This window comes from Petromyzon marinus, chromosome 21, assembly GCF_048934315.1.
Source record: "Petromyzon marinus isolate PM22_M1 ecotype Great Lakes invasive population chromosome 21, UKy_Petmar_22M1.pri1.0, whole genome shotgun sequence".
NCBI lineage: Eukaryota > Metazoa > Chordata > Hyperoartia > Petromyzontiformes > Petromyzontidae > Petromyzon > Petromyzon marinus.
The window spans coordinates 6,236,970-6,263,685 of NC_133687.1; the positions used below are offsets into that span (position 1 = coordinate 6,236,970).

The 26,716-nt window shown below is 47.8% G+C and overlaps 2 protein-coding genes across 2 annotated transcripts; both read left to right on the forward strand.

The window, feature by feature from the left end:
• Positions 1-795: 795 nt before the first annotated feature.
• On the forward strand, positions 796-11,942 carry LOC116944334 (trace amine-associated receptor 365-like). Its single transcript, XM_076068470.1, has 2 exons — positions 796-2,052; positions 8,213-11,942. The coding sequence occupies exons 1-2, from the start codon at positions 1,886-1,888 to the stop codon at positions 9,075-9,077; spliced, it is 1,032 nt and encodes a 343-aa protein (XP_075924585.1). The 5' UTR covers positions 796-1,885; the 3' UTR covers positions 9,078-11,942.
• Positions 11,943-17,725: 5,783 nt separating this feature from the next.
• LOC116944469 (trace amine-associated receptor 365-like) lies at positions 17,726-26,663 on the forward strand. The gene is made up of 2 exons (XM_032958102.2): positions 17,726-19,679; positions 24,938-26,663. The coding sequence occupies exons 1-2, from the start codon at positions 19,513-19,515 to the stop codon at positions 25,806-25,808; spliced, it is 1,038 nt and encodes a 345-aa protein (XP_032813993.2). The 5' UTR covers positions 17,726-19,512; the 3' UTR covers positions 25,809-26,663.
• Positions 26,664-26,716: the final 53 nt, after the last annotated feature.

Consider the following 26,716-nt stretch of genomic DNA (forward strand, 5'->3'; position numbering starts at 1 on the left):
GTGGGGGACAGACGGGGTGGGGGGTGACAGTCACGTGGGCAGTCACGCAGGATAAAGCGCGTGTCGCGCCAGAGGGGTGAGTCCCAGACTGGCGGGGAGGGTCGTCCCCTGGTTCGGGCCCTCGCGCTCGCCGGTAGAAGAGAAGAGCGGTGGCGCAGTGGTCGCCCCACTCGTGCCCAACCACGACACGTCTGGAGTTTGTATTCTCTCCCCCTGTTCCGCATGGGTCTCCTCCGGGTTCTGCGGTTTTCTCACCGTGACTAAAACATACACGGACGGTGTCAGAATCAGAATCTTTATCTGTGCTGGAGGAATCCGATGAGCTCTAAAGCTCTTTTTCACAGATGTAACTGGCATTGGCCAAACATCTTTGGGCTCACTAGGACTTTCCTGGGTAAATTCGCAAATAAAAGAGAATGGAAAGAGTGAAGGAGCGGAGTGATTTGAGCGCTTCTCTGCGAAGCCTGCCACCTGAGTTGGATTCCCGGCCACGGATAATTATCAGTGGCGGATCAGTGCGGGTTCGTGTAGTCATGGCACGGAATCGACCTTGGGTGGGTAGGTTCGCGGCGCGATGCGCCAACCACTGTGCCACCGCTCCACCCCATGTTAACCTTTCTTTTTAATCCCGAGTCTTCTTAGAGGAGGTGACGAAATCTTGCTTTATCTAAAGTTGCCCTCACCTGTTGACAACTGGAATAATTCATTCATTTACTTTCATTCACTCACTCACTCATTGAAAGTACTAACTTTGTAATCTTGTCTTTCCCAACAGACCCGACTCTTGAAGCTGTGATTGCAACTGTCGTTGCTGCTTCTACTCTTGCTGTCGGGAGTGGAGCGGTGGCGCAGTGGTTAGCGGACTGCGCCCTGAACGCGATGACCTCGGTTCCATTCCCGGTCATGGCTAGCATCGGTGGCGAGTGATATCTGAACTGGTCCGGCACCTATCCGCGTGGTGAAGTATGGTCAAACAACCTGGGGAGACCTTCATCCAGCAGTGGATTGAGAAAATACTGTTTTTATTCAGTTTTACTGCTGCTGCTGTTATTGCTGCTACTACCGCTGTCGCTACTGCCATGGTTGTTGCTGCTCTTGCTGCCGCTGTTACTACTGCTGCTGCTGTACTTTTGTAGCTCCGACTATAGCTGCTAATACTGACATTGCTGATATTGTCGCTGTTACTGCTGCTGCTGTCACTGCTGCGACTCCTGCTGCCGCCATTCCGTCTACTGTCGTCCCTGCTACTGCCGCTACTTATGTGATTGTTGCTACTTCAGTTGCTGCCACTGCTGCTGCCACTACTGGAAGCCTTGCCTGGTAGAGGTGGTAGCACACTAAGTTGAGGTTAGGGTCAAGGTCAAGTCAAATTGATTTGGAATCCGACTCGGGTATATTTATTGTCATAACAGGTCGTGATCAGAATCGCGGTCATGGTATGGGTCACGGGCAGGTCGAAGTGAACGTTCGGTTAAAGTTGAAAGGTCGTTGGTGAAATATTCACTGTTACCATTGAAAGGTTGAGTTGGTATGTGGTTCTAAGGTGACAAGATAAGGGTTGAGTCGTTACGTGGAATAGGGGATGAATAGGAAAGAAGGTTAAACGTTTATAGTCGAAAGGTAATGGAGCGAGAGGTTAAAATTTAAGTTAAGGGTGGAAGGTGGAAGGTCAATGGTTAAAGATGAAATGTTAAACGTTAAAGATCAAAGTTAAATTGTTCAAGACACTGAAATAATTTGACTTAAAAAGTTGAAAGGTTCAGAGATTACTGGTTAGCGTGTTTGGGGTGAAGGCGGAAATGTTACGAGTGAACGGTGAAGTGCAGGTTGGCTAGGAGTTAAAGGTTATCGGTCAGAGGTCAAGGCAGAAGGAGGTGTTGGGGTCATGACCCTGGCAGTGCAGTGCTCACTGAGCCAGGATGGCCGCTTCAACTGCTCCGCGCCGTCGCTGGGCCCCGAGGAGAGCCGGGCGCTGGCTTTTCTCTGCTTCTCTCTCGCCGCCCTCACGGTCATGGGCAACCTCCTCGTGGTGGCCTCCATCGCCTTATTCAGGTGAGGGTCAAAGGGGATAACGTGTTTAAACTAAACGTTTCATTTTACCAGCCCACTGAGGATATATTGCTTATAGTTAGAAGCGACCCTAGCCATCACAAATGATAGCTCAGAGAACTGGCTTATCATCACGTGAAATTTTACAGCAGCCAAATGCAAACATGTCGATTCTAAATGGGGAAAATCCGGAGGACCTGGAGAAAAAATCCACAGGGCGAGAGACATGCAAATTACAAATATACAGGCGTCAAGGTTGGAATCGAACCCACGTCCTCCTCTACACCAGGCGAGGTCGTTAACATCTCGCTAGTACGGCGCCCCGAATGAACAGTAATACCCCAGTTTAAACCGAGGCGTTCCTGAAATGTACAACGAATATTGAAATGACGTTAATGCGATTTAAAGGGTAGGTGGAGGCGAAGTCTGACGTGAGAAAGGACGGATGATGCTGTCAGCCACGTGTGAGTTGAGGTGACCCAAATCAGGTCGTGGCATAAATAAAATGATGGCTTATTTGCGAAACGATGTACAAGGTGGAGACGTAAATCTGGGTATTACTGTGTCAGGAAAACACATACCAGGTTGTCCGCGAGAAGGCTACCATCTCCCTCCCCAAATCATCAGATGTCGTTCAACAGTGCACCAATTGTATACTTTCAGGGTACAACTCGCCGGTTATTGCAGCCGCAAGACGAGCACCATCGCTGCCGACTCAAGCGCCGATCAACCTTTTCGGATCACGCCGTTACCATCCTGGAATCTCACTCAGATCCAGAAGAACGCTGGCGAACAACATAGACGTCCAGAACAAACGAACAAAAAAACCTCATTCGCGACCAAACATATCACCTCCTGGCTCTGAAATCCTTCAATACATTGTTCTAGATTTAAAGCTTTCGTGACTGCAAGGATCCATACTCTTTGGTTCTATTCGGTAAAGTCACGTAGGTAAAAAATAAAACAACAAAAATCACGACGTTTTGGCCACAACACAAGCGGCCTTCATCAGGTGAAGGGACCAGACTGTCTCGAGGACAGCGCTGGAGTGAAACACAGCCACGCTCAGACCGCGACCTTTAAGCTGTGTGCGAGGAAACAAGGTGCCTTGACAAAGGAATTAGCATACAAATTTGCATTTGATTGGCCGACTTAGCATGATGAACGGTGAAGAGGTGGTGTACATGCGGGTGAACATGCCGGTTGGCGAGGGGGGGAGGGGGAGTTTACCTATTGATGGTGTGAAAAGGGAATTTTTAAGAGCTGCGAAAGTTTGGGGTACCACTACTTGAAAAATATACTGTACCATTGAAAATAAGTTTAATGTTTGGTTCGATTTAGAACATCTTTCCAATGGTTGCTTAATTTGAAACCATCTTCTCGGTTGAAATTGTGTCTGTGTTTGTAGATCTGAATTGCCTCGTGAACAAATCTCTGATAAAAACCCGTGGGTTTGCAGAGAACCTTGGTATCGGAGAAAATTATATCGTGATCACCCACAGCGTTGTAACAGTGATCAGCTACGGCAGAAGAATTCGTTCTGTCGTTTTTCAAATCTGATTTGTGCTCGCGAATTCAGTCAGAGCCATGTCGCTTTGTCTCCCCGATTTAGCAATCACCGCAGGTACAACTCAATTGGTAAACCCCGGGGTACTGTAAGTCAGGAATGACATCCTTCACGGATGGGATCAGATCACGAATTTTGTGTACTCTATTGAACCGGACCTGGATCTTGTGTTTGTTTAGAATTTTGGAAATCTTTTTAGTAACGCCTGCTATATATGGTAGTGTGATGGTTTTGACCGGAGTATCAAGTGGTTGTTTCTGTATGGAGGGAGAAACAGCTTGGCGGAAGGTACGGTCAGAGTATCCATTCCTTTTGAGGGCCATGTGTACATGTTTTAATTCACTGGTCAGGTGGTGTTGGTCCAAAATGCAATGAGCCTATGGTATAAAGTTTTGATGAGAGAATTATTTTGGGCTGGGTGGTGGTGGGAATCAGGTTTCAAGTAGGAATCTGTGTGGGTGGGTTTCCTGTAGACAGAATGCCCCAATGAGCCATCAGGTCTCCTCTCAAACAGAACATCTAAGAATGGTAGCTTGCCATCTTTCTCCACTTCCATGGTGAATTTGATGGCGGGATGTCTGGAATTGATGTGGTGTAGGAAAAGGTTCAGAGCTGGGAGGCCATGTGGCCAAATGACGAAAGTGTCATCCACATATCTCTTCCACAGGGAAGGTCTGAGGGTGGAAGTCTGGATGGCGTCTGATTCAAATTTCTCCCTGAAAATATTGGCTCTCACTGGTGACAAGGGGGATCCCATGGGGGTACCCTCATTTTGTTTGTAGAAGGAGCCGTTCCAAGTAAAGTAGGTATTGTTGAGGCAGTGCCTAACCAGTGCAGGTGTATTGGGGTCTAGTCCATGTTGGACCAAATTTTCAATTATTTCAATGGTATCAGGTACTGGGACCTTGGTGAACAAAGAGACCACATCGAAGCTGACAAGGATATCGTCAGGGGAGAGTACAACGTTTATGACCATAGAGACCAATTGGGCTGAGTTAAGTACTGCTGAGGCGGTCTTGCAAGTGAAAGGCAGCAAGGTATCTGACAGAAAACGGGCTAGTCTATAGGTAGGGGAGCTGATCGTGGATGCGATGGGTCGTAGTGGGGTGCCTTCTTTATGAATCTTGGGAAGACCATAGAATCTAGGGGGTCTTGCAGCAGAAGGTTTTAGGGAGGGACGTTTAGTTGGGTCGATTAGGGAGGTCGAACTTGTAATGATCTTGTTGGTTTTTAACGCTAGGCTAATGGTAGGGTCATTTTTAATTTTTTAGTAACTTCCATCATTGAGCAGATTCTGGATTTTGTTGTTGTATTAATTTTTATCCATAATTACAGTAGCGTTGCCTTTATCGGCTGAGAGGATGATAATCACTTCTGTTTTTTAAATTCGCGAGTTCAGAGCGTTCATTTTTGCTGATGTTACTAATGGATTTCTTCGCATTCTTAAGAATAGTGGCTATTTCAGCTCTTGCAACGTCTGCTTGGATGTGTCCTACGCCTTTGAGGGCTACATCGACCTGAGAGATGATATCATCTACTGGTATGTGTTTTGGGGTGACAGCAAAATTCAGTCCCCTAGCCAGTACTGTTTTCAGATTGTCCGAAATCGGGTGCTACTCTGATTAATGACGATTTTGTTGACGTCTAGTTTTGTTATATGTGGAACTGGGTTCTTCTTTGATAGGTGGTTGAATTTAGAAATCAGGTTAGCTTTACATTTGACTGACAGTGAATCAGCAGAAGAAGCAGTCATGTTGTCTACGTGATTCCAATCAGAAGGTGACATTTTTTGTGTTAACATTAAATGAGCTTGTAGGAGAGTCCTGTCTAAAGTATCGAGTTCAAATCGGAGTAGCCTTATCCTCTCTGAGATTAAAGATAGGCTGGCCTTAAACAGAATCTGTTTAGAATTCTGAGAAGATACAGCAGCAGAAGGACACATCCAAGCAGACGTTGCGAGAGCTGAAATAGCCACTTTTCTGAGAATGCTAAGAAACCCATTAGTAACATCAGCAAAAATGAACGCTCTGAACTCGCGAATTTAAAAAACAGAAGTGATATAGTCATCCTCTCAGCCGATACAGGCAACGCTACTGTAATTATGGATAAAGATTCATACAACAACAAAATCCAGAATCTGCTCAACGATGGAAGTTACTCAAAAATTAAAAATGACCCTACCAATAGCCTAGCGTTAAAAACCAACAAGATCATCACAAGTTCGACTTCCCTAATCGACCCAACTAAACGTCCCTCCCAAAAACCTTCTGCTGCAAGACCCGCGAGTTTCTATGGTCTTCCCAAGATTCATAAAGAAGGCACCCCACTACGACCCATCGTATCCATGATCAACTCCCCTACCTATAGACTAGACCATTTCTGTCAAATACCTTGCTGCCTTTCACTGGCAAGACCGCCTCAGCAGTACTTAACTTAGCCCAATTGGTCTCTATGGTCAAAGACGTTGTACTGTCCCCTGACGATATCCTTGTCAGCTTCGATGTGGTCTCTTTGTTCACCAAGGACCCAGTACCTGATACCATTGAAATAATTGAAAATTTGGTCCAACATGGACGAGACCCCGATACACCTGCACTGGTTAGGCACTGCCTCAACAATACCTACTTTACTTGGAATGGCTCTTTCTACAAACAAAATGAGGGTACCCCCATGGGATCCCCCTTGTCACCAATGATAGCCAATATTTTCATGGAGAAATTTGAATCAGACGCCATCCATACTTCCACCCTCAGACCTTCCCTGTGGAAGAGATATGTGGATGACACTTTCGTCATTTGGCCACATGGCCTCCCAGCTCTGAACCTTTTCCTACACCACATCAATTCCAGACATCCCGCCATCAAATTCACCATGGAAGTGAAGAAAGATGGCAAGCTACCGTTCTTAGATGTTCTGTTTGAGAGGAGACCTGATGGCTCATTGAGGCATTCTGTCTACAGGAAACCCACCCACACAGATTCCTACTTGAAACCTGATTCCCACCACCACCCAGCCCAAAAGAATTCTCTCATCAAACCTTTATACCATAGGGCTCATTGCATTTCGGACCAACACCACCTGAGCAGTAAATTAAAACATGTACACCTGGCCCTCAAAAGGAATGGATACTCTGACCATACCATCCGCCAAGCTGTTTCTCCCTCCATACAGAAACAACCACTTGATACTCCGGTCAAAACCATAACACTACCATATATAGCAGGCGTTACTTAAAAGATTTCCAAAATTCTAAACAAGCACAAGATCCAGGTCCGGTTCAATACAGTACACAAAATTCGTGATCTGATCCCATCCGTGAAGGATGTCATTCTTGACTTACAGTACCCAGTGGTTTACAAATTGAGTTGTACCTGCGGTGATTGCTATATCGGGGAGACAAAGCGACATGTCTCTGACCGAATTTGCGAATACAAATCAGATTTGAAACACGGCAGAGCGAATTATTCTGCCGTAGCTGATCACTGTTACAACGCTGTGGGTGATCACGATATAATTTTCTCCGATACCAAGGTTCTTTGCAAACCCACGGGTTTTTATCAGAGATTTGTTCACGAGGCAATTCAGATCTATAAACACAGCCACAATTTCAACCGAGAAGATGGTTTCATATTAAGCAACCATTGGAAAGATGTTCTAAATCGAACCAAACATTAAACTAATTTCAATGGTACAGTATATTTTTCAAGTAGTGGTACCCCAAACTTTCGCAGCTCTTAAAAATTCCCTTTTCACACCATCAATAGGTAAACTCCCCCTCCCCCCCTCGCCAACCGGCATGTTCACCCGCATGTACACCACCTCTACACCGTTCATCATGCTAAGTCGGCCAATCAAATGCAAATGTTTATGCTAATTCCTTTGTCAAGGCACCTTGTTTCCTCGCACACAGCTTAAAGGTCGCGGTCTGAGCGTAGCTGTGTTTCACTCCAGCGCTCCTCGAGACAGTCTGGTCCCTTCACCTGATGAAGGCCGCTTTTGTTGTGGTTGAAACGTCGTGATTTTTGTTGTTTTATTTTTTACCTACGTGACTTTACCGAATAGAACCAAAGAGTATGAATACATTGTTGTTCCATTAACCCAAACTATAGACCGTATAGCAAACTACAATTATCTGCGCTCCTTCACCGGCTGAATACCAAAACCCAACGAATTACCTCCTGAAGACTTCTCATGGCCAGCAGACCTCGAGATTGGCATCCAACCCCTGAACGTGTTGCGTAAGACTAAATATAATTTATAAATTTCACGTGATGAGAACGAGACGGGGCAGCGAGCAGCGGTACCGAAGGATCGCCACTTTTAGTAAAGCTCGCCTATAAAGACATCTGGTAACGTGATTATCGTCTCAGCCAGGAATGTTTAATTTTAACTGTCGATTAAACAGGAGTCAGCGAAGAAGCCACTCTCTGTGTGTGCGGGGCGAGTGATCAAGTGGTCGTGGGCATTACGAAGTAGGCAGGGCGGAGGGAGAGGCTTTCAGCTCACCACGTGTCCTAGTTAAGCCTTCCAGGTATTTTGCATCTTTCCCAAAGACTAACAACCCCGACTCTTGCCCTCCCGTCTGTCTACCGGCAGACAACTTCAGACCCGCACCAACGCCTTCACGCTGTCTCTGGCCGTGGCCGACCTTCTAGTCGGACTCCTGGTCATGCCGTTCAGCGCCATGCGCTCGCTGTACGGCTGCTGGTTCTTCGGGCGAACCTTCTGCAAGGTGCACACGTGCCTCGACGTCCTCTTGAGCACGGCCTCCATCGCACACCTGGGCGCCATCGCCTTCGACCGCCACACGGCCATCTGCGACCCCCTCCGCTACCACCAGCGCCTCACAGCCGGTCGCGCGGCCACCCTGGTGGCAATCTGCTGGGTGGGTTCGGCCCTGCTGGCCGTGGGCCCCATCCTGCTCGGGTGGAACACGGTGGGCATCGAGGAACTGGTGGCCTCATCCTGCCCAGACGCCTGTGTCCTCTTAATGAATGCCCCCTTCGCCATAGCCGGCTCCACCTGCAGCTTCTTCGTTCCGAGCTTCGTCATGGTGGTCACGTATATGCGCATCTACCGGGTGGCACTGCGCCAGGCGCGGGCTGTTCGCAACCTCATCTCAGTGTCGTCCGTGGCATGGGAACATTGCGACATCAACTCAAGACCGGAAAAGAGAACGGACCAGAGACGGGATCGAAGTGCCACCAAAACCTTGGGAATAATCATGGTGGCCTTTGTCACCTGCTGGTTGCCCTACTTCTCACTCACCCTGCTCAACCCATTCACGGGGTTCTTGGCTGAACCCTGGGTATGGGAGTCGACTGCGTGGCTCGCGTATATGAATTCAGCGCTCAATCCCATCCTCTACCCAGCTTTCAACCGGGCCTTCCGTCAGGCCTTCCGCCTGGTGTTCACATGTGCATGGCGTTCGCGGAACGTGAGGCGCGCCAACCTAGCCTAGTGAAGGATGGGGCGCGCTTCACCATAACTTCCTTCTATGCAATATTGACATCTGACCGTCTGTCAAGATATTACTCTAACAATGTGACCACTGCCACGTCCGTTCGGTTCAAGTATAGATTATTCTTTTGGTGAACAGACAATGCGTCGCGTTTATAAAAATTTGGTATTGGACCGATCTCACCACCACCTTCCGCTTCGTCGCCGACCTCTGGGTGCCACCCCTTTGTTTTGGTAACTCTGTCGTCTTTAGCAGAGACCACTGTGATAGCTGCAATGGGTAGCTACTCAGGTCGCAAGCCCTCGACGTTTCTAGCCCCTCCCGCTTCGACCATTTCACCCCCACAGTCTGGGGTATGAAGCAGATAGTCAAGTAGGACCTGGTTGTTAAGGCAGGGAGTGGGGAGAAGTAAGGAGAGAGTGTTCTAGAAAAGGGGCGGTGCTTGGGTTTGGTGGCAGCACCTTGCCCGGAAATCACGTGCTGCTCCCCGGGCTGGAAGAACCTGCACCTGGAAAAATTGTTTAAGTTAAAATACTCACCAAGTGAGGTTGTTCCGTCTAGATAGCTGGAAAAGATAGTGAGGGGGCTGATACTCACCACCAAGAAGAAGGCTGAGCGTTTAGCCGAGCCTCCCAGGATACCATTGACGGTGCTGTGGCAAGGCCTGTTTCCCACGTGGTTGCCTGGGCGCCCTCCCTGCGAGACGTCTCCTCAAGGACGGCTGCCCCTGGGCTATCGGCCCTGCACCGCTCAACGCAGTCCACACTCAGTGTGCATGGGAAGCATAACAGTTTTGGAATTTTAAGTTCTACATTATTTCGTGGAATTTCAGCCGAAGCATCTAAATAGGGATTTTTTTATTGGCCACAGTGATGTCTGAGTGATTTCTTTTTTTTATAGACGTGGTATTTAGCGTGTTATTGTTTAACAACTATTAACTAGAGACCTAGAGCCAGAGACAAAGAGAGTGAAGCAGAGACACACAGAGAGACACAGAGTGAGACAGTAACACAGACACAAAGTGAGAGAGATAGAGATAAACGTAAGGACAGAAACATGGAGGCAGAGTGAGTCACAATGAGACACACAGGACCACACCGAGAGACACAAGGTGACAACAATCCGGAGAACAGAGATACAGGTGAGCCTGAGAATTACAAAGTCGAACTCAACCTGCCTAATGAAAGTGATCCCGAGCCAATGCGACAAAGAACTGGAGGCTTATCAGTCTAACTTTTCTTACCTTGTGTAACCGGTGTGGTTGTGTTACTAAATAGATGGTGCATATATTTGCAGTACAAGGTCATTAGTGGTTATTAAACCTTGTTAATGTTTCTGGGTCACGGTTGGCTTAGGATAGGCCACGCCCTTCGTCAACCTCTCAGAATAGGAAGGCACGTGACTCAGTTGCCAGAGTCACGTGACCACTGGAAGAGGTGAGCTGGCATAGATTTTGCTTAACTATTCAAATTTAATTTGTTGCCATCCTTAATAATAAAATAACCATTAACACATTTATGATTTATAAAATACATCTGATATAGGTGAACTTGCAAATGTAGCTAATGGTTGAATTTCTATTCGTATTTTAACAAATCAAATATGTAAGATTAATGCTATGAGATGTCTTCCCTAAGGATTTTGAAGAGAGGGAGATCTGTATCGGGGGGACAATCGTGACGCCAGCACGTCAACATTACAGGTTTGATTCATAGGTACACTTATTTGTTAATAGTTTGATAAGTGTGATAGTGTGCAAATATAATAGTATCAAATAGTTATTGATATAATTTGCAGTGTTAATATTGTTAAATGTTGGGCCGCAATTATTTAGGTCTATTGACTTAGTTGGAGCCTGACTCTTGCTTTGAGTTATACTTAGTTACGTGTAGCACAATGGATTGTGCTAAGTCCTCCACCCCCATTTTAGAATGTGTGCGAGACAATACAGTGAAACCCCTAGGTCTGGGCGGGGGGAGTTCATTTTGCTCAAGAGGCATCACAACTAGAGGATTTTGAGACCGGTCCTGGCCAAGACAAAGGCAGGGTGGGGGGGGGGGGCACCCTCTATAAAGGCAGCCCAGGTGAACACCACTGGGTGCGGCAGGAGGAGCAGAAGCAGTGTGGGCACGATCAACACAAGCAGCAGTACCACCATTGCCAGCGCGAGCAGAAGCAGCAGTACCAGCCGTGACAGCACTGGTACGAGCAGCAGCAGCGGAACCCGGCAGCAGCAGCACTGCCAGCGCCAGCACCGGCAGCGCAGGTGCGATCAGCAGGAGCAGAACTGCCAGCGGCAGTGGCGCTGGCAGCGCCAGCACAGGCGGAAGCACCAAAAGAAGCGTGTGCCCCTGTGTGTGCAGAGCCTGTAATTGTCTGCGCTAATAAACACGGTTTTGAAGTCGCCGCAACAAAGTGCTCCCTCTCTACCGTGCAGGGAGCGAAGAAATAAATAAATCTGTAGCCACCAGTCTGAAACCGAACTCAACATTCTGGAAGTGCAACATATGTATTGCTTAATTGATAAATAATTAAATATTGACTTAAAGCTTTCGTGACTGCAGGAATTCATATTCTTTGCGTCTTTCGGTAAAGTCACGTAGATAGGTTCAAAGAAAATAACAAAACAATTACAAAAAGCTGTGGTGTTACTCTACCGTGTGGGTGGACGTGGCGGTGCGAGAAGGGGGAAGACCGACACCTCTGGCTCAGCCATTATTAACTACACATCTTGTGCTGTGTGTGCTGCCGATAGTGTCGTGGAGATAGACGCCCGCCCCCCGTCCCCGCTGGGCGGGCGGGGCGCGATATCCGCCCCCTCCACTCCCTCCTCCCCCTCGTTGGTCGCCTCTCGCCGGGCCCCCCGCCGATCGGGTGATCGGCCCCCCCGCGCCAGTGCCCTCTGAGGGACAGAGCTCACTGGCTGGCTCACCACCGCCCGGGGTTATCCCGCACACTCCCGCGTGCACCACCTCACAACAACAACAAAAAACGCGCGCGGTGGCGTGAGCGCGCGTGCCCCTGCAGGCGCTCGTTTCACACACACGCGCGCGTGTAAACATGCGCGAGCGTCGGCGAGCGGGTTTGATGCACCCCGCCCCCGCCTTAATACTCGCGCGGCATGGCTGCTTGCACGTCGGCGGCCGTCTATGTTTTAATCCAGGCGTGCGCCTCGCACACACTCAAATTACCAACACCACGCCAAGGTTCCACCCACACACACACACAAATCGCACTGCACCGATTACTCCGTACTAAAGTTTATTAACGGCGCAAATACACACTACCTGGACGGGGAACGTTTTGCGAGAAGAGCTTAGCCTAATTCTTCCTACGAACACAGTCACTCAAACGCCCTACCACTTACCCCGTAGCTGTAACTCACGGCGTCGCACGGACGCTGTGAGAGTTGGAGAAGGACGACAGAAAACGTTACCTATCACTGCCTCGTAGCAACACTCGCTGGCATCACACGGATGCTGCGAGCGGCTCGAAGAGGTAGGACGGCAGGGAGTGAGTCTTGATGGCCTGGAGGCTGAAGACAAATCCCCTAAAATCGTCCTAGGCTACTCTTTTTATTCTCTAATCTTCAAAGGCCCAGGGTGACGTCGTACCGCGCAGCCAATCGTGCGCTTACCTGCACCATCGTCCCTCTCCACCGTCTCTACCGTGGCCTAATCCCCTCACTTCAAAGGCCCACGGTGACGTACGGCACGTCCAATCGTGCGTTTACCTGCGCCATTGTGCCTTTCGACCTTCTCTACATGGAGTGCCACAGAGTGTGCTGTTGCTCCGTTCACCCATTGTTCTCCCGTGCTCATTAATTCTAACTTACTGGTCTGCCCTTCTTGCCTAATATTCCACCCTCAGCCTCTCCCAATGTCGTGCATAAATTATTGCGGTTGGCCCAGTCAACCTTTTCCTTCTGCGCCCATACAATTTTAAGCCAATTTAGGGGCACTGCAATGTAACTTGTCCTGTGAGGGTCGGCCAATCTCCTGGCACCGGGAAACTGTGGGACTCTCCCTCTCGGGGCCCTTCGGATTAAAACCCGATGTGCCAGCTAATCCCCCGCCAGGAGACGACGTGGGTGCAAGTGCTGCGTGTGTGCTCAGGGTGGGGGGTAGTGGACAATCGTGACACTTGCGAAGCTGCTCCACGGTCGTGGCACCACAGTGTCATCACTACTGCCACCACGTCCATTTAGTTCGCCTCTTGGAAGAGGTTTATGGTTCGAATCCAGCGACCTCCTTTTGATTTTATTATTTTACATTTTTCTATTATTATAAATTTTTTATCTACGTGACTTTACCGAAAGAACCACGAATATTAATTCCTGCAGTCACGAAGGTTTTAAGTCAAAATTTAGACCTCCTTGAAATATTAAACTAAACTTTTTATTTTACTAGGTAAGGTCCCACTGAGCTATATAGCTCCTTTTCCGAAGGGACCTGTTGTTGTATATGTCGGTTATGAAAATTTTGATGAAAATAATACAAATTTAATTAAATTTTGAAAATTACGTAATGATCCGAAATTGTGTTAATTGATGTAATTGTGTGCATAAATTATGCTAACTCAAGATATCATCTTATTAATTCATGTGAGTGGGTGTGATTATGCTAATTCAAGCCGTTATGATAATTAGGCCCCGCCTCGCTGACAAGAGTCGTATCGTCAATCGGAATAAGACAATTAATCGTATGAAGTTATGCCAGTGTAACTCGCTTTGTTGTTTAACTTCGTATTAACGCTCGGCAATACATTTATTCTTGATTTAACATTTACTGAGTGTATTAGTGTGTTTATGTCAGGTCTCCAAATTCAGATCTTAACGCAGAATACAGTTCTTGTAAATAAGATTATGCATGGACTTCAGGAAAGAAACACGCAACCACTTCTGCGTTAATCAATTTTATTCTAAACGAAACTTTAACGTTATTATATGCGAACCCTCAAGCTTGGAATTTTCAAGACAGCATCAACCCAGCAAACATCAACGATTGCGTTGTTTCAGTTTGGCAACCGCACATATGATTAATTCCACCGCGTAACGCGAGCTTAATTGGTGATAGAGTCGTTAAAACATGCATGCACGCTATTCTAAACAAAAACCTTAACACTCTAATATGCAAATTCTTCTACTTGAAATTGTCAGCACAGTGTTACCAGCGATGTTCAATTCATTGATCCATCTCTTCAACCCTCAATAATCACGTTAATTGGATAAAGGAACAATTGATTACTTCCTCTGGGTACCACGAGCATATGGAAAATACGAATAAAGTCCTTAAAAGTTCATCCGATGATATTCATGCGAAAGGGCGGTCATAGCAATTATTATTCCCCAAAGGCAAAAGTATACGTCAATGGATTCATTAGCAAGATTATGCCATTAAAAAGAAAACGAAAAAATGTACGACTGAGTTTCTTCTAAATTACCTTATCCACGTAACTCAATGGCAGCAATGTTCTTCACGATCAGGTGATATTTAATGCACCACCTTGGAATGTCACTCTTCTTGATTGTCCCGATATGCGTGTTGTGTGTCTTCATGAAGCAGACGCCGGGTGATGCGTCGTGAGGGTGTGAGTGTGGGGGAGGGTGATAGGAACTGCTTTGTTCTCTTGTTCAGGGCGTCGGCTTGGCTGCTCATGCTGGCAGATACAGGCTCTTTCCGCTGCTGGATGAGTCAAGTCGGCACACGCTTGGCCGCTGGTTCGCTGGCAGCAGCAGGCTCTTTCCACTGCTGTAGTAGCTACGCACGCGCTCTCTCTGTGGAGATGCGAACGATCACGCTCTTCGCTGGTTCGCTGACTCTTTTGCTCACGGGCGGCTGGTCAGGCTCTTTCCACTGCTGGATGAGCCGAGTCGGCACACGCTTGGCCGCTGGCAGCAGACGCTCTTGCTTGGTGGCGCTGGTCGCGCTGCAGCTGGAAGCTGGCACTCGATGTAGAAATAAAAGTCTTTGAGCGATACTTCGTCTTTCAGCTCTGAACTCATGCTCGTTGATACATCGCTACTCGGCGAGCCTCGCCATTCTCAGTTGATCGCGGGGCCCTTTGGAGCCAGCCGCCCGCCGCCCTCTTCTGGCTCTCGCCAAGCTGTTGTCTCGTTGAACTGTCGAGAGCTTGTTATATCTAAAAAATCTCCGCTCTGTGTTGGTGGGGGTGGGGAATGGTCCGTGTGCGGTGGCTCCCAGTCCATGCTAATTTGTATTCCTTTGCTCCCCCCCCCCTCCATTCCCCTCTATTTAAGGCTTCGACTCAGAAGCATTGTTTCATTTGTCCCATGTGTGTGTCTCTTTCTGTGTCTCTGTGCTGGCTCTCTCTGCTTGGATGTCTATATATGTGTCTGTGTCTGTACTCTATCACTCTTAACCTATAATTGAGCAATCTTTGAAATAACGTAATCAGCCAGACCATGCGTTAATTGTGTTTTGACCGACCCTCTGTGTGGCATTATATTGTTTCCAAATTTTACTAAATCTTGTTCAATTTTATGTCCTTCTCCATCTCTCTGTGTTTCCTCTCTCTCTTAAATTTAGCTCTTCTATACCTGATGATGATTGCTTGCGTTGCAATCGAAACGTCGTATGTATACTATTATGTAATTTTATTTTTATTATTTCTTATTTATACGTGACTTTACCGAAAAAAAACAAAGAGTAATTCCTGCAGTCACGAAAGCATCAAATCAAGTAGGGACAAGATTGTAGACCTACACAAGGCTGGAATGGGCTACAAGACCATTGCCAAGCAGCTTGATGAGAAGGTGACAACAGTTGGTGCGATTATTCGCAAATGGAAGAATCACTAAGGACTGTCAATCTCCCTCGGCCTGGGGCTCCATGCAAGATCTCGCCTCGTGGAGTTGCAATGATCATGAGAACGGTGAGGAATCAGCCCAGAACTACACGGGAGGATCTTGTCAATGATCTCAAGGCAGCTGGGACCATAGTCACCAAGAAAACAATTGGGAACACACTATACATGCCCGTCTGAAGTTTGCCAATGAACATCTGAATGATTCAGAGGACAACTTGGTGAAAGTGTTGTGGTCAGATGAGGCCAAAATGGAGCTCTTTGGCATCAACTCAACTCGCCGTGTTTGGAGGAGGAGGAATGCTGCCTATGACCCCAAGAACACCATCCCCACCGTCAAACATGGAGGTGGAAACATTATGCTTTGGGGGTATTTTTCTGGTAAGAGGACGGAACAACTTTACCGCATCAAAGGGACGATGGACGGGGACATGTACCGTCAAATCTTGGGTGAAAACCTGCTTCCCTCAGCCAGGGCATTGAAAATGGGTCGGGGATGGGTATTTCAGCATGACAATGACCCAACACACACGGCCAAGGCAACAAAGGAGTGGCTCAAGAAGAAGCACATTAAGGTCCTGGAGTGGCCTAGCCAATCTCCAGACCTTAATCCCATAGAAAATCTGTGGAGGGAGCTGAAGGTTCGAGTTGCCAAACGTCAGCCTCGAAACCTTAATGACTTGGAGAAGATCTGCAAAGAGGAGTGGGACAAAATCCCTCCTGAGATGTGTGCAAACCTGGTGGCCAACTACAAGAAACGTCTGACCTCTGTGATTGCCAACAAGGGTTTTGCCACCAAGTACTAAGTCATATTTTACAGAGGGGTTAAATACTTATTTCCCTCGTTAAAATGCAAATCAATTGATAACATTTTTGACGTGCGTTTTTCTGCATTTTTGTTGTTGTTATTCTGTCTCTCACTGTTCAAATAAACCTACCATTAAAATTATTGACTGATCATTTATTTGTCAGTGGGCAAACGTACAAAATCAGCAGGGGATCAAATACTTTTTTCCCTCACTGTAAGTGTTGGTAAGGCAGTGTCTTACCAAAGTTGGTACATCAGGATTCAGTCCCTGTTGGAGCAATTCTTCAATTATTGTAATGGTATCAGGTACATGTACCTACGTGACTTTAAAGGAGCTTCTTGGGTTGATTTAAACAAATCTAACCTTTTTAATTTAACCAGATAAAGCCGAGGGAGCTATGTAGTTCTTTTCCAGAAGTGACCTAGCCACAAATGAAAGCTCAACGAAGTGACTCATCACGTGGAAATTTATAGCAGTAGCCAAATACTCTAAACGCGCGTTTAGGTTCCGTGAGGTCCTGCTATTATGGATGTTGACCTTCTTTTGAACCGTACGTAGCCAACCGTGCTCATCGGAGGTGCGTGTATAGTTAGCGCGGTTGTCACATTCCGAGTCGGGGCAACTTTGACGGAAGAGGTGGAGGAGGTGGGGGCCAGTTAATTAGGAGTAGCGGAGTTATTACGGGCGGGGACTGTCACGAAAAGGGGGGAGAGGTGGTTGAAGAGTCAGTCTCGGGGGGGGGGAGGACGGAAATTAACATTGGGGGGCTGTCATGGGCGGGGGAGGGGTGGTGACAGTCATGGAGGTGGGGGGGGGACTCGGTTGATAAGGGTGTAGGGGAGCTGTAAAAGAGTAGAGAGGGCAGTGCGGTGGAGTATCAGTCCCGGGGGGCGGAGGGTGGGGAGGTGTCATGGGGGTGGGGGACAGACGGGGTGGGGGGTGACAGTCACGTGGGCAGTCACGCAGGATAAAGCGCGTGTCGCGCCAGAGGGGTGAGTCCCAGACTGGCGGGGAGAGTCGTCCCCTGGTTCGGGCCCTCGCGCTCGCCGGTAGAAGAGAAGAGCGGTGGCGCAGTGGTCGCCCCACTCGTGCCCAACCACGACACGTCTGGAGTTTGTATTCTCTCCGCCTGTTCCGCATGGGTCTCCTCCGGGTTCTGCGGTTTTCTCACCGTGACTAAAACATACACGGACGGTGTCAGAATCAGAATCTTTATCTGTGCTGGAGGAATCCGATGAGCTCTAAAGCTCTTTTTCACAGATGTAACTGGCATTGGCCAAACATCTTTGGGCTCACTAGGACTTTCCTGGGTAAATTCGCAAATAAAAGAGAATGGAAAGAGTGAAGGAGCGGAGTGATTTGAGCGCTTCTCTGCGAAGCCTGCCACCTGAGTTGGATTCCCGGCCACGGATAATTATCAGTGGCGGATCAGTGCGGGTTCGTGTAGTCATGGCACGGAATCGACCTTGGGTGGGCAGGTTCGCGGCGCGATGCGCCAACCACTGTGCCACCGCTCCACCCCATGTTAACCTTTCTTTTTAATCCCGAGTCTTCTTAGAGGAGGTGACGAAATCTTGCTTTATCTAAAGTTGCCCTCACCTGTTGACAACTGGAATAATTCATTCATTTACTTTCGTTCACTCACTCACTCATTGAAAGTACTAACTTTGTAATCTTGTCTTTCCCAACAGACCCGACTCTTGAGGCTGTGATTGCAACTGTCGTTGCTGCTTCTACTCTTGCTGTCGGGAGTGGAGCGGTGGCGCAGTGGTTAGCGGACTGCGCCCTGAACGCGATGACCTCGGTTCCATTCCCGGTCATGGCTAGCATCGGTGGCGAGTGATATCTGAACTGGTCCGGCACCTATCCGCGTGGTGAAGTATGGTCAAACAACCTGGGGAGACCTTCATCCAGCAGTGGATTGAGAAAATACTGTTTTTATTCAGTTTTACTGCTGCTGCTGTTATTGCTGCTACTACCGCTGTCGCTACTGCCATGGTTGTTGCTGCTCTTGCTGCCGCTGTTACTACTGCTGCTGCTGTACTTTTGTAGCTCCGACTTAAGCTGCTAATACTGACATTGCTGATATTGTCGCTGTTACTGCTGCTGCTGTCACTGCTGCGACTCCTGCTGCCGCCATTCCGTCTACTGTCGTTCCTGCTACTGCCGCTACTTATGTGATTGTTGCTACTTCAGTTGCTGCCACTGCTGCTGCCCCTACTGGAAGCCTTGCCTGGTAGAGGTGGTAGCACACTAAGTTGAGGTTAGGGTCAAGGTCAAGTCAAATTGATTTGGAATCCGACTCGGGTATATTTATTGTCATAACAGGTCGTGATCAGAATCGTGGTCATGGTATGGGTCACGGGCAGGTCGAAGTGAACGTTCGGTTAAAGTTGAAAGGTCGTTGGTGAAATATTCACTGTTACCATTGAAAGGTTGAGTTGTTATGTGGTTCTAAGGTGACAAGATAAGGGTTGAGTCATTACGTGGAATAGGGGATGAATAGGAAAGAAGGTTAAACGTTTATAGTCGAAAGGTAATGGAGCGAGAGCTTAAAATTTAAGTTAAGGGTGGAAGGTGGAAGGTCAATGGTTAAAGATGAAATGTTAAACGTTAAAGATCAAAGTGAAAATCTTCAAGACACTGAAATAATTTGACCTAAAAAGTTGAAAGTTTCAGAGATTACAGGTTAGCGTGTTTGGGGTGAAGGCGAGAATGTTACGAGTGAAGGGTGAAGTGCAGGTTGGCTAGGAGTTAAAGGTTATCGGTCAGAGGTCAAGGCAGGAGGAGGTGTTGGGGTCATGACCATGGCAGTGCAGTGCTCACTGAGCCATGATGGCCGCTTCAACTGCTCCGCGCCGTCGCTGGGCCCCGAGGAGAGCCGGGCGCTGGCTTTTCTCTGCTTCTCTCTCGCCACCCTCACGGTCATGGGCAACCTCCTCGTGGTGGCCTCCATCGCCTTATTCAGGTGAGGGTCAAAGGGGTAACGTGTTTAAACTAAACGTTTCATTTTACCAGCTAAGGCCCACTGAGGATATATAGCTTATAGTTAGAAGCGACCCTAGCCATCACAAATGATAGCTCAGGGAACTGGCTTATCATCACGTGAAAATTTACAGCAGCCAAATGCAAACACATGTCGATTCTAAATGTGGAAAATCCGGAGGACCTGGAGAAAAAATCCACGGGGCGAGAGACATGCAAATTACAAATATATAGGCGTCAAGGTTGGAATCGAACCCACGTCCTCCTCTACACCAGGCGAGGTCGTTAACATCTCGCTAGTACGGCGCCCTGAATGAACAGTAATACCCCAGTTTAAACCGAGGCGTTCCTGAAATGTACAACGAATATTGAAATGACGTTAAAGCGATTTAAAGGGTAGGTGGAGGCGAAGTCTGACGTGACAAAGGACGGATGATGCTGTCAGCCACGTGTGACTTGAGGTGACCCAAATCAGGTCGTGGCATAAATAAAATGATGGCTTATTTGCGAAACGATGTACAAGGTGGAGACGTAAATCTGGGTATTACTGTGTCATGAAAACACATACCAGGTTGTCCGCGAGAAGGCTACATCTCCCTCCCAAAATCATCAGATGTCGTTCAACAGTGCACCAATTGTATACTTTCAGGGTACAACTCGCCGGTTATTGCAGCCGCAAGACGAGCACCATCGCTGCCGACTCAAGCGCCGATCAACCTTTTCGGATCACGCCGTTACCATCCTGGAATCTCACTCAGATCCAGAAGAACGCTGGCGAACAACATAGACGTCCAGAACAAACAAACAAAAAAACCTCATTCGCGACCAAGCATCACACCTCCTGGCTTTGAAATCCTTGAATACATTGTTCTAGATTTAAAGCTTTCGTGACTGCAAGGATCCATACTCTTTGGTTCTATTCGGAAAAGTCACGTAGATAAAAAATAAAGCAACAAAAATCACGACGTTTCGGCCACAACACAAGCGGCCTTCATCAGGTGAAGGGATCAGACTGTCTCGAGGATAGCGCTGGAGTGAAACACAGCCACGCTCAGACAGCGACCTTTAAGCTGTGTGCGAGGAAACAAGGTGCCTTGACAAAGGAATTAGCATAAAAATTAGCATTTGATTGGCCGACTTAGCATGATGAACGGTGTAGAGGTAGTGTACATGCAGGTGAACATGCCGGTTGGCGAGGGGGGAGGGGGAGTTTACCTATTGATGGTGTGAAAAGGGAATTTTTAAGAGCTGCGAAAGTTTGGGGTACCACTACTTGAAAAATATACTGTACCATTGAAAATGAGTTTAATGTTTGGTTCGATTTAGAACATCTTTCCAATGGTTGCTTAATTTGAAACCATCTTCTCGGTTGAAATTGTGTCTGTGTTTGTAGATCTGAATTGCCTCGTGAACAAATCTCTGATAAAAACCCGTGGGTTTGCAAGGAACCTTGGTATCGGAGAAAATTATATCGTGATCACCCACAGAGTTGTAACAGTGATCAGCTACGGCAGAAGAATTCGTTCTGCCGTGTTTCAAATCTGATTTGTGCTCGTGAATTCGGTCAGAGACATGTCGCTTTGTCACCCCGATTTAGCAATCACCGCAGGTACAACTCAATTTGTAAACCCCGGGGTACTGTAAGTCAGGAATGACATCCTTCACGGATGGGATCAGATCACGAATTTTGTGTACTGTATTGAACCGGACCTGGATCTAGTGTTTATTTAGAATTTTGAAAATCTTTTTAGTAACGCCTGCTATATATGGTAGTGTGATGGTTTTGACCAGAGTATCAAGTGGTTGTTTCTGTATGGAGGGAAAAACAGCTTGGCCGATGGTACGGTCAGAGTATCCATTCCTTTTGAGGGCCAGGTGTACATGTTTTAATTCACTGGTCAGGTGGTGTTGGTCCAAAATGCAATGAGCCTATGGTATAAAGTTTTGATGAGATAATTCTTTTGGGCTGGGTGGTGGTGGGAATCAGGTTTCAAGTAGGAATCTGTGTGGGTGGGTTTCCTGTAGACAGAATGCCCCAATGAGCCATCAGGTCTCCTCTCAAACAGAACATCTAAGAATGGTAGCTTGCCATCTTTCTCCACTTCCATGGTGAATTTGATGGCGGGATGTCTGGAATTGATGTGGTGTAGGAAAAGATTCAGAGCTGGGAGGCTATGTGGCCAAATGACGAAAGTGTCATCCACATATCTCTTCCACAGGGAAGATCTGAGGGTGGAAGTCTGGATGGCGTCTGATTCAAATTTCTCCATGAAAATATTGGCTATCACTGGTGACAAGGGGGATCCCATGGGGTACCCTCATTTTGTTTGTAGAAGGAGCCATTCCAAGTAAAGTAGGTATTGTTGAGGCAGTGCCTAACCAGTGCAGGTGTATCGGGGTCTAGTCCATGTTGGACCAAATTTTAAATTATTTCAATGGTATCAGGTACTGGGACTTTGGTGAACAAAGAGACCACATCGAAGCTGACAAGGATATCGTCAGGGGACAGTACAACGTCTTTGACCATAGAGACCAATTGGGCTGAGAAAAGTACTGCTGAGGCGGTCTTGCCAGTGAAAGGCAGCAAGGTATCTGACAGAAAACGGGCTAGTCTATAGGTAGGGGAGTTGATCGTGGATACGATGGGTCGTAGTGGGGTGCCTTCTTTATGAATCTTGGGAAGACCATAGAATCTAGGGGTCTTGCAGCAGAAGGTTTTAGGGAGGGACATTTAGTTGGGTCGATTAGGGAGGTCGAACTTGTGCTGATCTTGTTGGTTTTTAATGCTAGGTTATTGGTAGGGTCATTTTTAATTTTTGAGTAACTTCCATCGTTGAGCAGATTCTGGATTTTGTTGTTGTATGAATCTTTATCCATAATTACAGTAGCGTTGCCTTTATCGGCTGAGAGGATGACTATATCACTTCTGTTTTTTAAATTCGCGAGTTCAGAGCGTTCATTTTTGCTGATGTTACTAATGGGTTTCTTAGCATTCTTCAGAATAGTGGCTATTTCAGCTCTCGTAACGTCTGCTTGGATGTGTCCTACGCCTTTGAGGGCTACATCGCCCTGAGAGATGATATCATCTACTGGTATGTGTTTTGGGGTGACAGCAAAATTCAGTCCCCTAGCCAGTACTGTTTTCAGATTGTCCGAAATCGGGGTGCTACTCTGATTAATGACGATTTTGTTGACGTCTAGTTTTGTTATATGTGGAACTGGGTTCTTCTTTGATAGGTGGTTGAATTTAGAAATCAGGTTAGCTTTACATTTGACTGACAGTGAATCAGCAGAAGAAGCAGTCATTTTGTCTACGTGATTCCAATCATAAGGTGACATTTTCGTGTTAACATTAAATGAGCTTGTAGGAGAGTCCTGTCTAAGATATCGAGTTCAAATCGGAGTAGCCTTATGCTCTCTGAGATTTAAGATAGGCTGGCCTTAAACAGAATCTGATTAGAATTCGGAGAAGATACAGCAGCAGAAGTGAGTGTGAAAGCGATGGGTATTACCTTGTGATCGCGGCATCTTTTGAGGAAGGTCAGCGTCTCGATGAGCTGTGACTTCTCGTCCCGTTGTCTGTTAAAAGCTCTAACAGATAGGTGAAAGCCCTCCCCGTAGAGGTTATCAATTCTAGATTTAAAGCTTTCGTGACTGCAAGGATCCATACTCTTTGTTTCTATTCGGTAAAGTCACGTAGGTAAAAAATAAAACAACAAAAATCACGACGTTTCGGCCACAACACAAGCGGCCTTCATCAGGTGAACGGACCAGACTGTCTCGAGGACAGCGCTGGAGTGAAACACAGCCACGCTCAGACCGCGACCTTTAAGCTGTGTGCAAGAAAACAAGGTGCCTTGACAAAGGAATTAGCATAAAAATTAGCATTTGATTGGCCGACTTAGCATGATGAACGGTGTAGAGGTGGTGTACATGCGGGTGAACATGCCGGTTGGCGAGGGGGGGAGGGGGAGTTTACCTATTGATGGTGTGAAAAGGGCATTTTTAAGAGCTGCGAAAGTTTGGGGTACCACTACTTGAAAAATATACTGTACCTTTGAAAACTAGTTTAATGTTTGGTTCGATTTAGAACATCTTTTCGAATTCTTCTGCCGTAGCTGATCACTGTTACAACGCTGTGGGTGATCACGATATAATTTTCTCCGATACCAAGGTTCCTTGCAAACCCACGTGTTTTTATCAGAGATTTGTTCACGAGGCAATTCAGATCTACAAACACAGACACAATTTCAACCGAGAAGATGGTTTCAAATTAAGCAACCATTGGAAAGATGTTCTAAATCGAACCAAACATTAAACTAATTTCAATGGTACAGTATATTTTTCAAGTAGTGGTACCCCAAACTTTCGCAGCTCTTAAAAATTCCTTTTTCACACCATCAATAGGTAAACTCCCCCTCCCCCCCTCGCCAACCGGCATGTTCACCCGCATGTACACCACCTCTACACCGTTCATCATGCTAAGTCGGCCAATCAAATGCTCATTTTTATGCTAATTCCTTTGTCAAGGCACCTTGTTTCCTCGCACACAGCTTAAAGGTCGCGGTCTGAGCGTAGCTGTGTTTCACTCCAGCGCTGTCCTCGAGACAGTCTGGTCCCTTCACCTGATGAAGGCCGCTTGTGTTGTGGCCGAAACGTCGTGATTTTTGTTGTTTTAGTTTTTACCTACGTGACTTTACCGAATAGAACCAAAGAGTATGAATACATCATTGTTCCATTAACCCAAACTATAGACCGTATAGCAAACTACAATCATCTGCGCTCCTTCACCGGCTGAATACCAAAACCCAACGAATTACCTCCTGAAGACTTCTCATGGCCAGCAGACCTCGAGATTGGCATCCAGCCCCTGAACGTGTTGCGTAAGACTAAATATAATTTATAACTTTCACGTGATGAGAACGAGACGGGGCAGCGAGCAGCGGTACCGAAGGATCGCCACTTTTAGTAAAGCTCGCCTATAAAGACATCTGGTAACGTGATTATCGTCTCAGCCAGGAATGTTTAATTTTAACTGTCGATTAAACAGAAGTCAGCGAAGAAGCCACTCTCTGTGTGTGCGGGGCGAGTGATCAAGTGGTCGTGGGCATTACGAAGTAGGCAGGGCGGAGGGAGAGGCTTTCAGCTCACCACGTGTCCTAGTTAAGCCTTCCAGGTATTTTGCATCTTTCCCAAAGACTAACATCCCCGACTCTTGCCCTCCCGTCTGTCTACCGGCAGACAACTCCAGACCCGCACCAACGCCTTCACGCTGTCTCTGGCCGTGGCCGACCTTCTGGTCGGACTCCTGGTCATGCCGTTCAGCGCCACGCGCTCGCTGTACGGCTGCTGGTTCTTCGGGCGAACCTTCTGCAAGGTGCACACGTGCCTCGACGTCCTCTTGAGCACGGCCTCCATCGCACACCTGGGCGCCATCGCCTTCGACCGCCACACGGCCATCTGTGACCCCCTGCGCTACCACCAGCGCCTCACAGCCGGTCGCGCGGCCTCCTTGCTGGCCCTCTGCTGGGTGGGTTCGGCCCTGCTGGCCGTAGGCCCCATTTTGCTCGGGTGGAACACGGTGGGCATCGAGGAACTGGTGGCCTCATTGTCCTGCCCAGATGCCTGCGCCTTCTTCATGAATGCCCCCTTCGCCATAGCCGGCTCCACCTGCAGCTTCTTCGGGCCGAGCTTCATCATGGTGGTCACCTATATGCGCATCTATCGGGTGGCGCTGCGCCAGGCCCGGGCCGTTCGCAACGTCATCTCGGTGTCGTCCGTGGCGCGGCAACGTTGCGACATCGACTCTCCACCGGAGCAGGGACGGGACCAGAGACGGGAGCGCGGTGCCACCAAGACCTTGGGCGTGATCATGGGCACCTTCGTCATCTGCTGGCTGCCCTTCTTCTCGCTCACCTTGCTCGACCCCTTCACGGGGTTCTTGGCCGAGCCCTGGGTGTGGGAGGCTGCAACGTGGCTGGGGTACGTGAATTCAGCGCTCAATCCCATCCTCTATCCGGCCTTCAACCGGGCCTTCCGTCGAGCCTTCTGCCTGGTGTTCACATGTGCGTGGCGTTCGCAGAACATGAGGCGTGCGGACCTGGCCGAGTGAGGGACTGGGCGTGCCTCGCCATCGATTCCTTCCTTTTCACCGTCTGTCAAGGTCTTACTCTGACATTGTTGTCACCACTGCCATGTCTGTTTAGTTCTAGTCTCGATCACCTTCTTGGCGAATAGACAATGCGTCCCGTATATCACAATTTTGGTGTTGGAGTCTTCTTCTCCGCGCACAGTCGACAGGTCCTTCAAGGACCCCTCTTCCAATGTCGCCACCACCAGCACCTTCCTCTTGCGCACCTACCTCTGGGTTGCCACTCCTTTGTCTGTTTCGGCAACTCTCTCGTCTGTGGCAGAGGCCGTTGTGAACCGCACGTCCCGTACGTGATGCACAGAGATGGAGACGGGTGAGGAGGATGTTCGATGATTTGTGGAATCACGGGGAGATGTAGATGAACAAAAAATGAAAAGTGGTGAGGCGCGTCCTTTGGAATTCGACTTAAGAGACAGGAAGAGGAGCACAGATCGGATAACATATGTATGTTAGAGACGCGTCAAACTTCACTCAGATGATGATGATGTGTAAGATGGAAATTGCACAGAGACCCATAGTGATGAACACATGGAACAGAAAACTTAAGAAAAGAAAGTGGGCTTACGCAGGAAGGGAACACATATGAGAGGAGCGGAACACATCCACCACGGAGATGGAGCGATACAATCAGAGCGTATGTAGGCGCGATATGGATTGTTGCATCGCAAGACCATGCCAGATGATGACAACTTTTCAGTCTTATGTCAATCAGCAACGGAGAGATCCTGATTTGTGATAGTATGCTGTTGGTTACGCGTGTGTGTGTCTCCTCACCTGGATTATCTACACGCATATGGAATACACGACGTGATGTGAGCAGTGTGTGTACACGTGTCTTCGTGTAACAGAGAAAGCCACTGTTTCTGTCC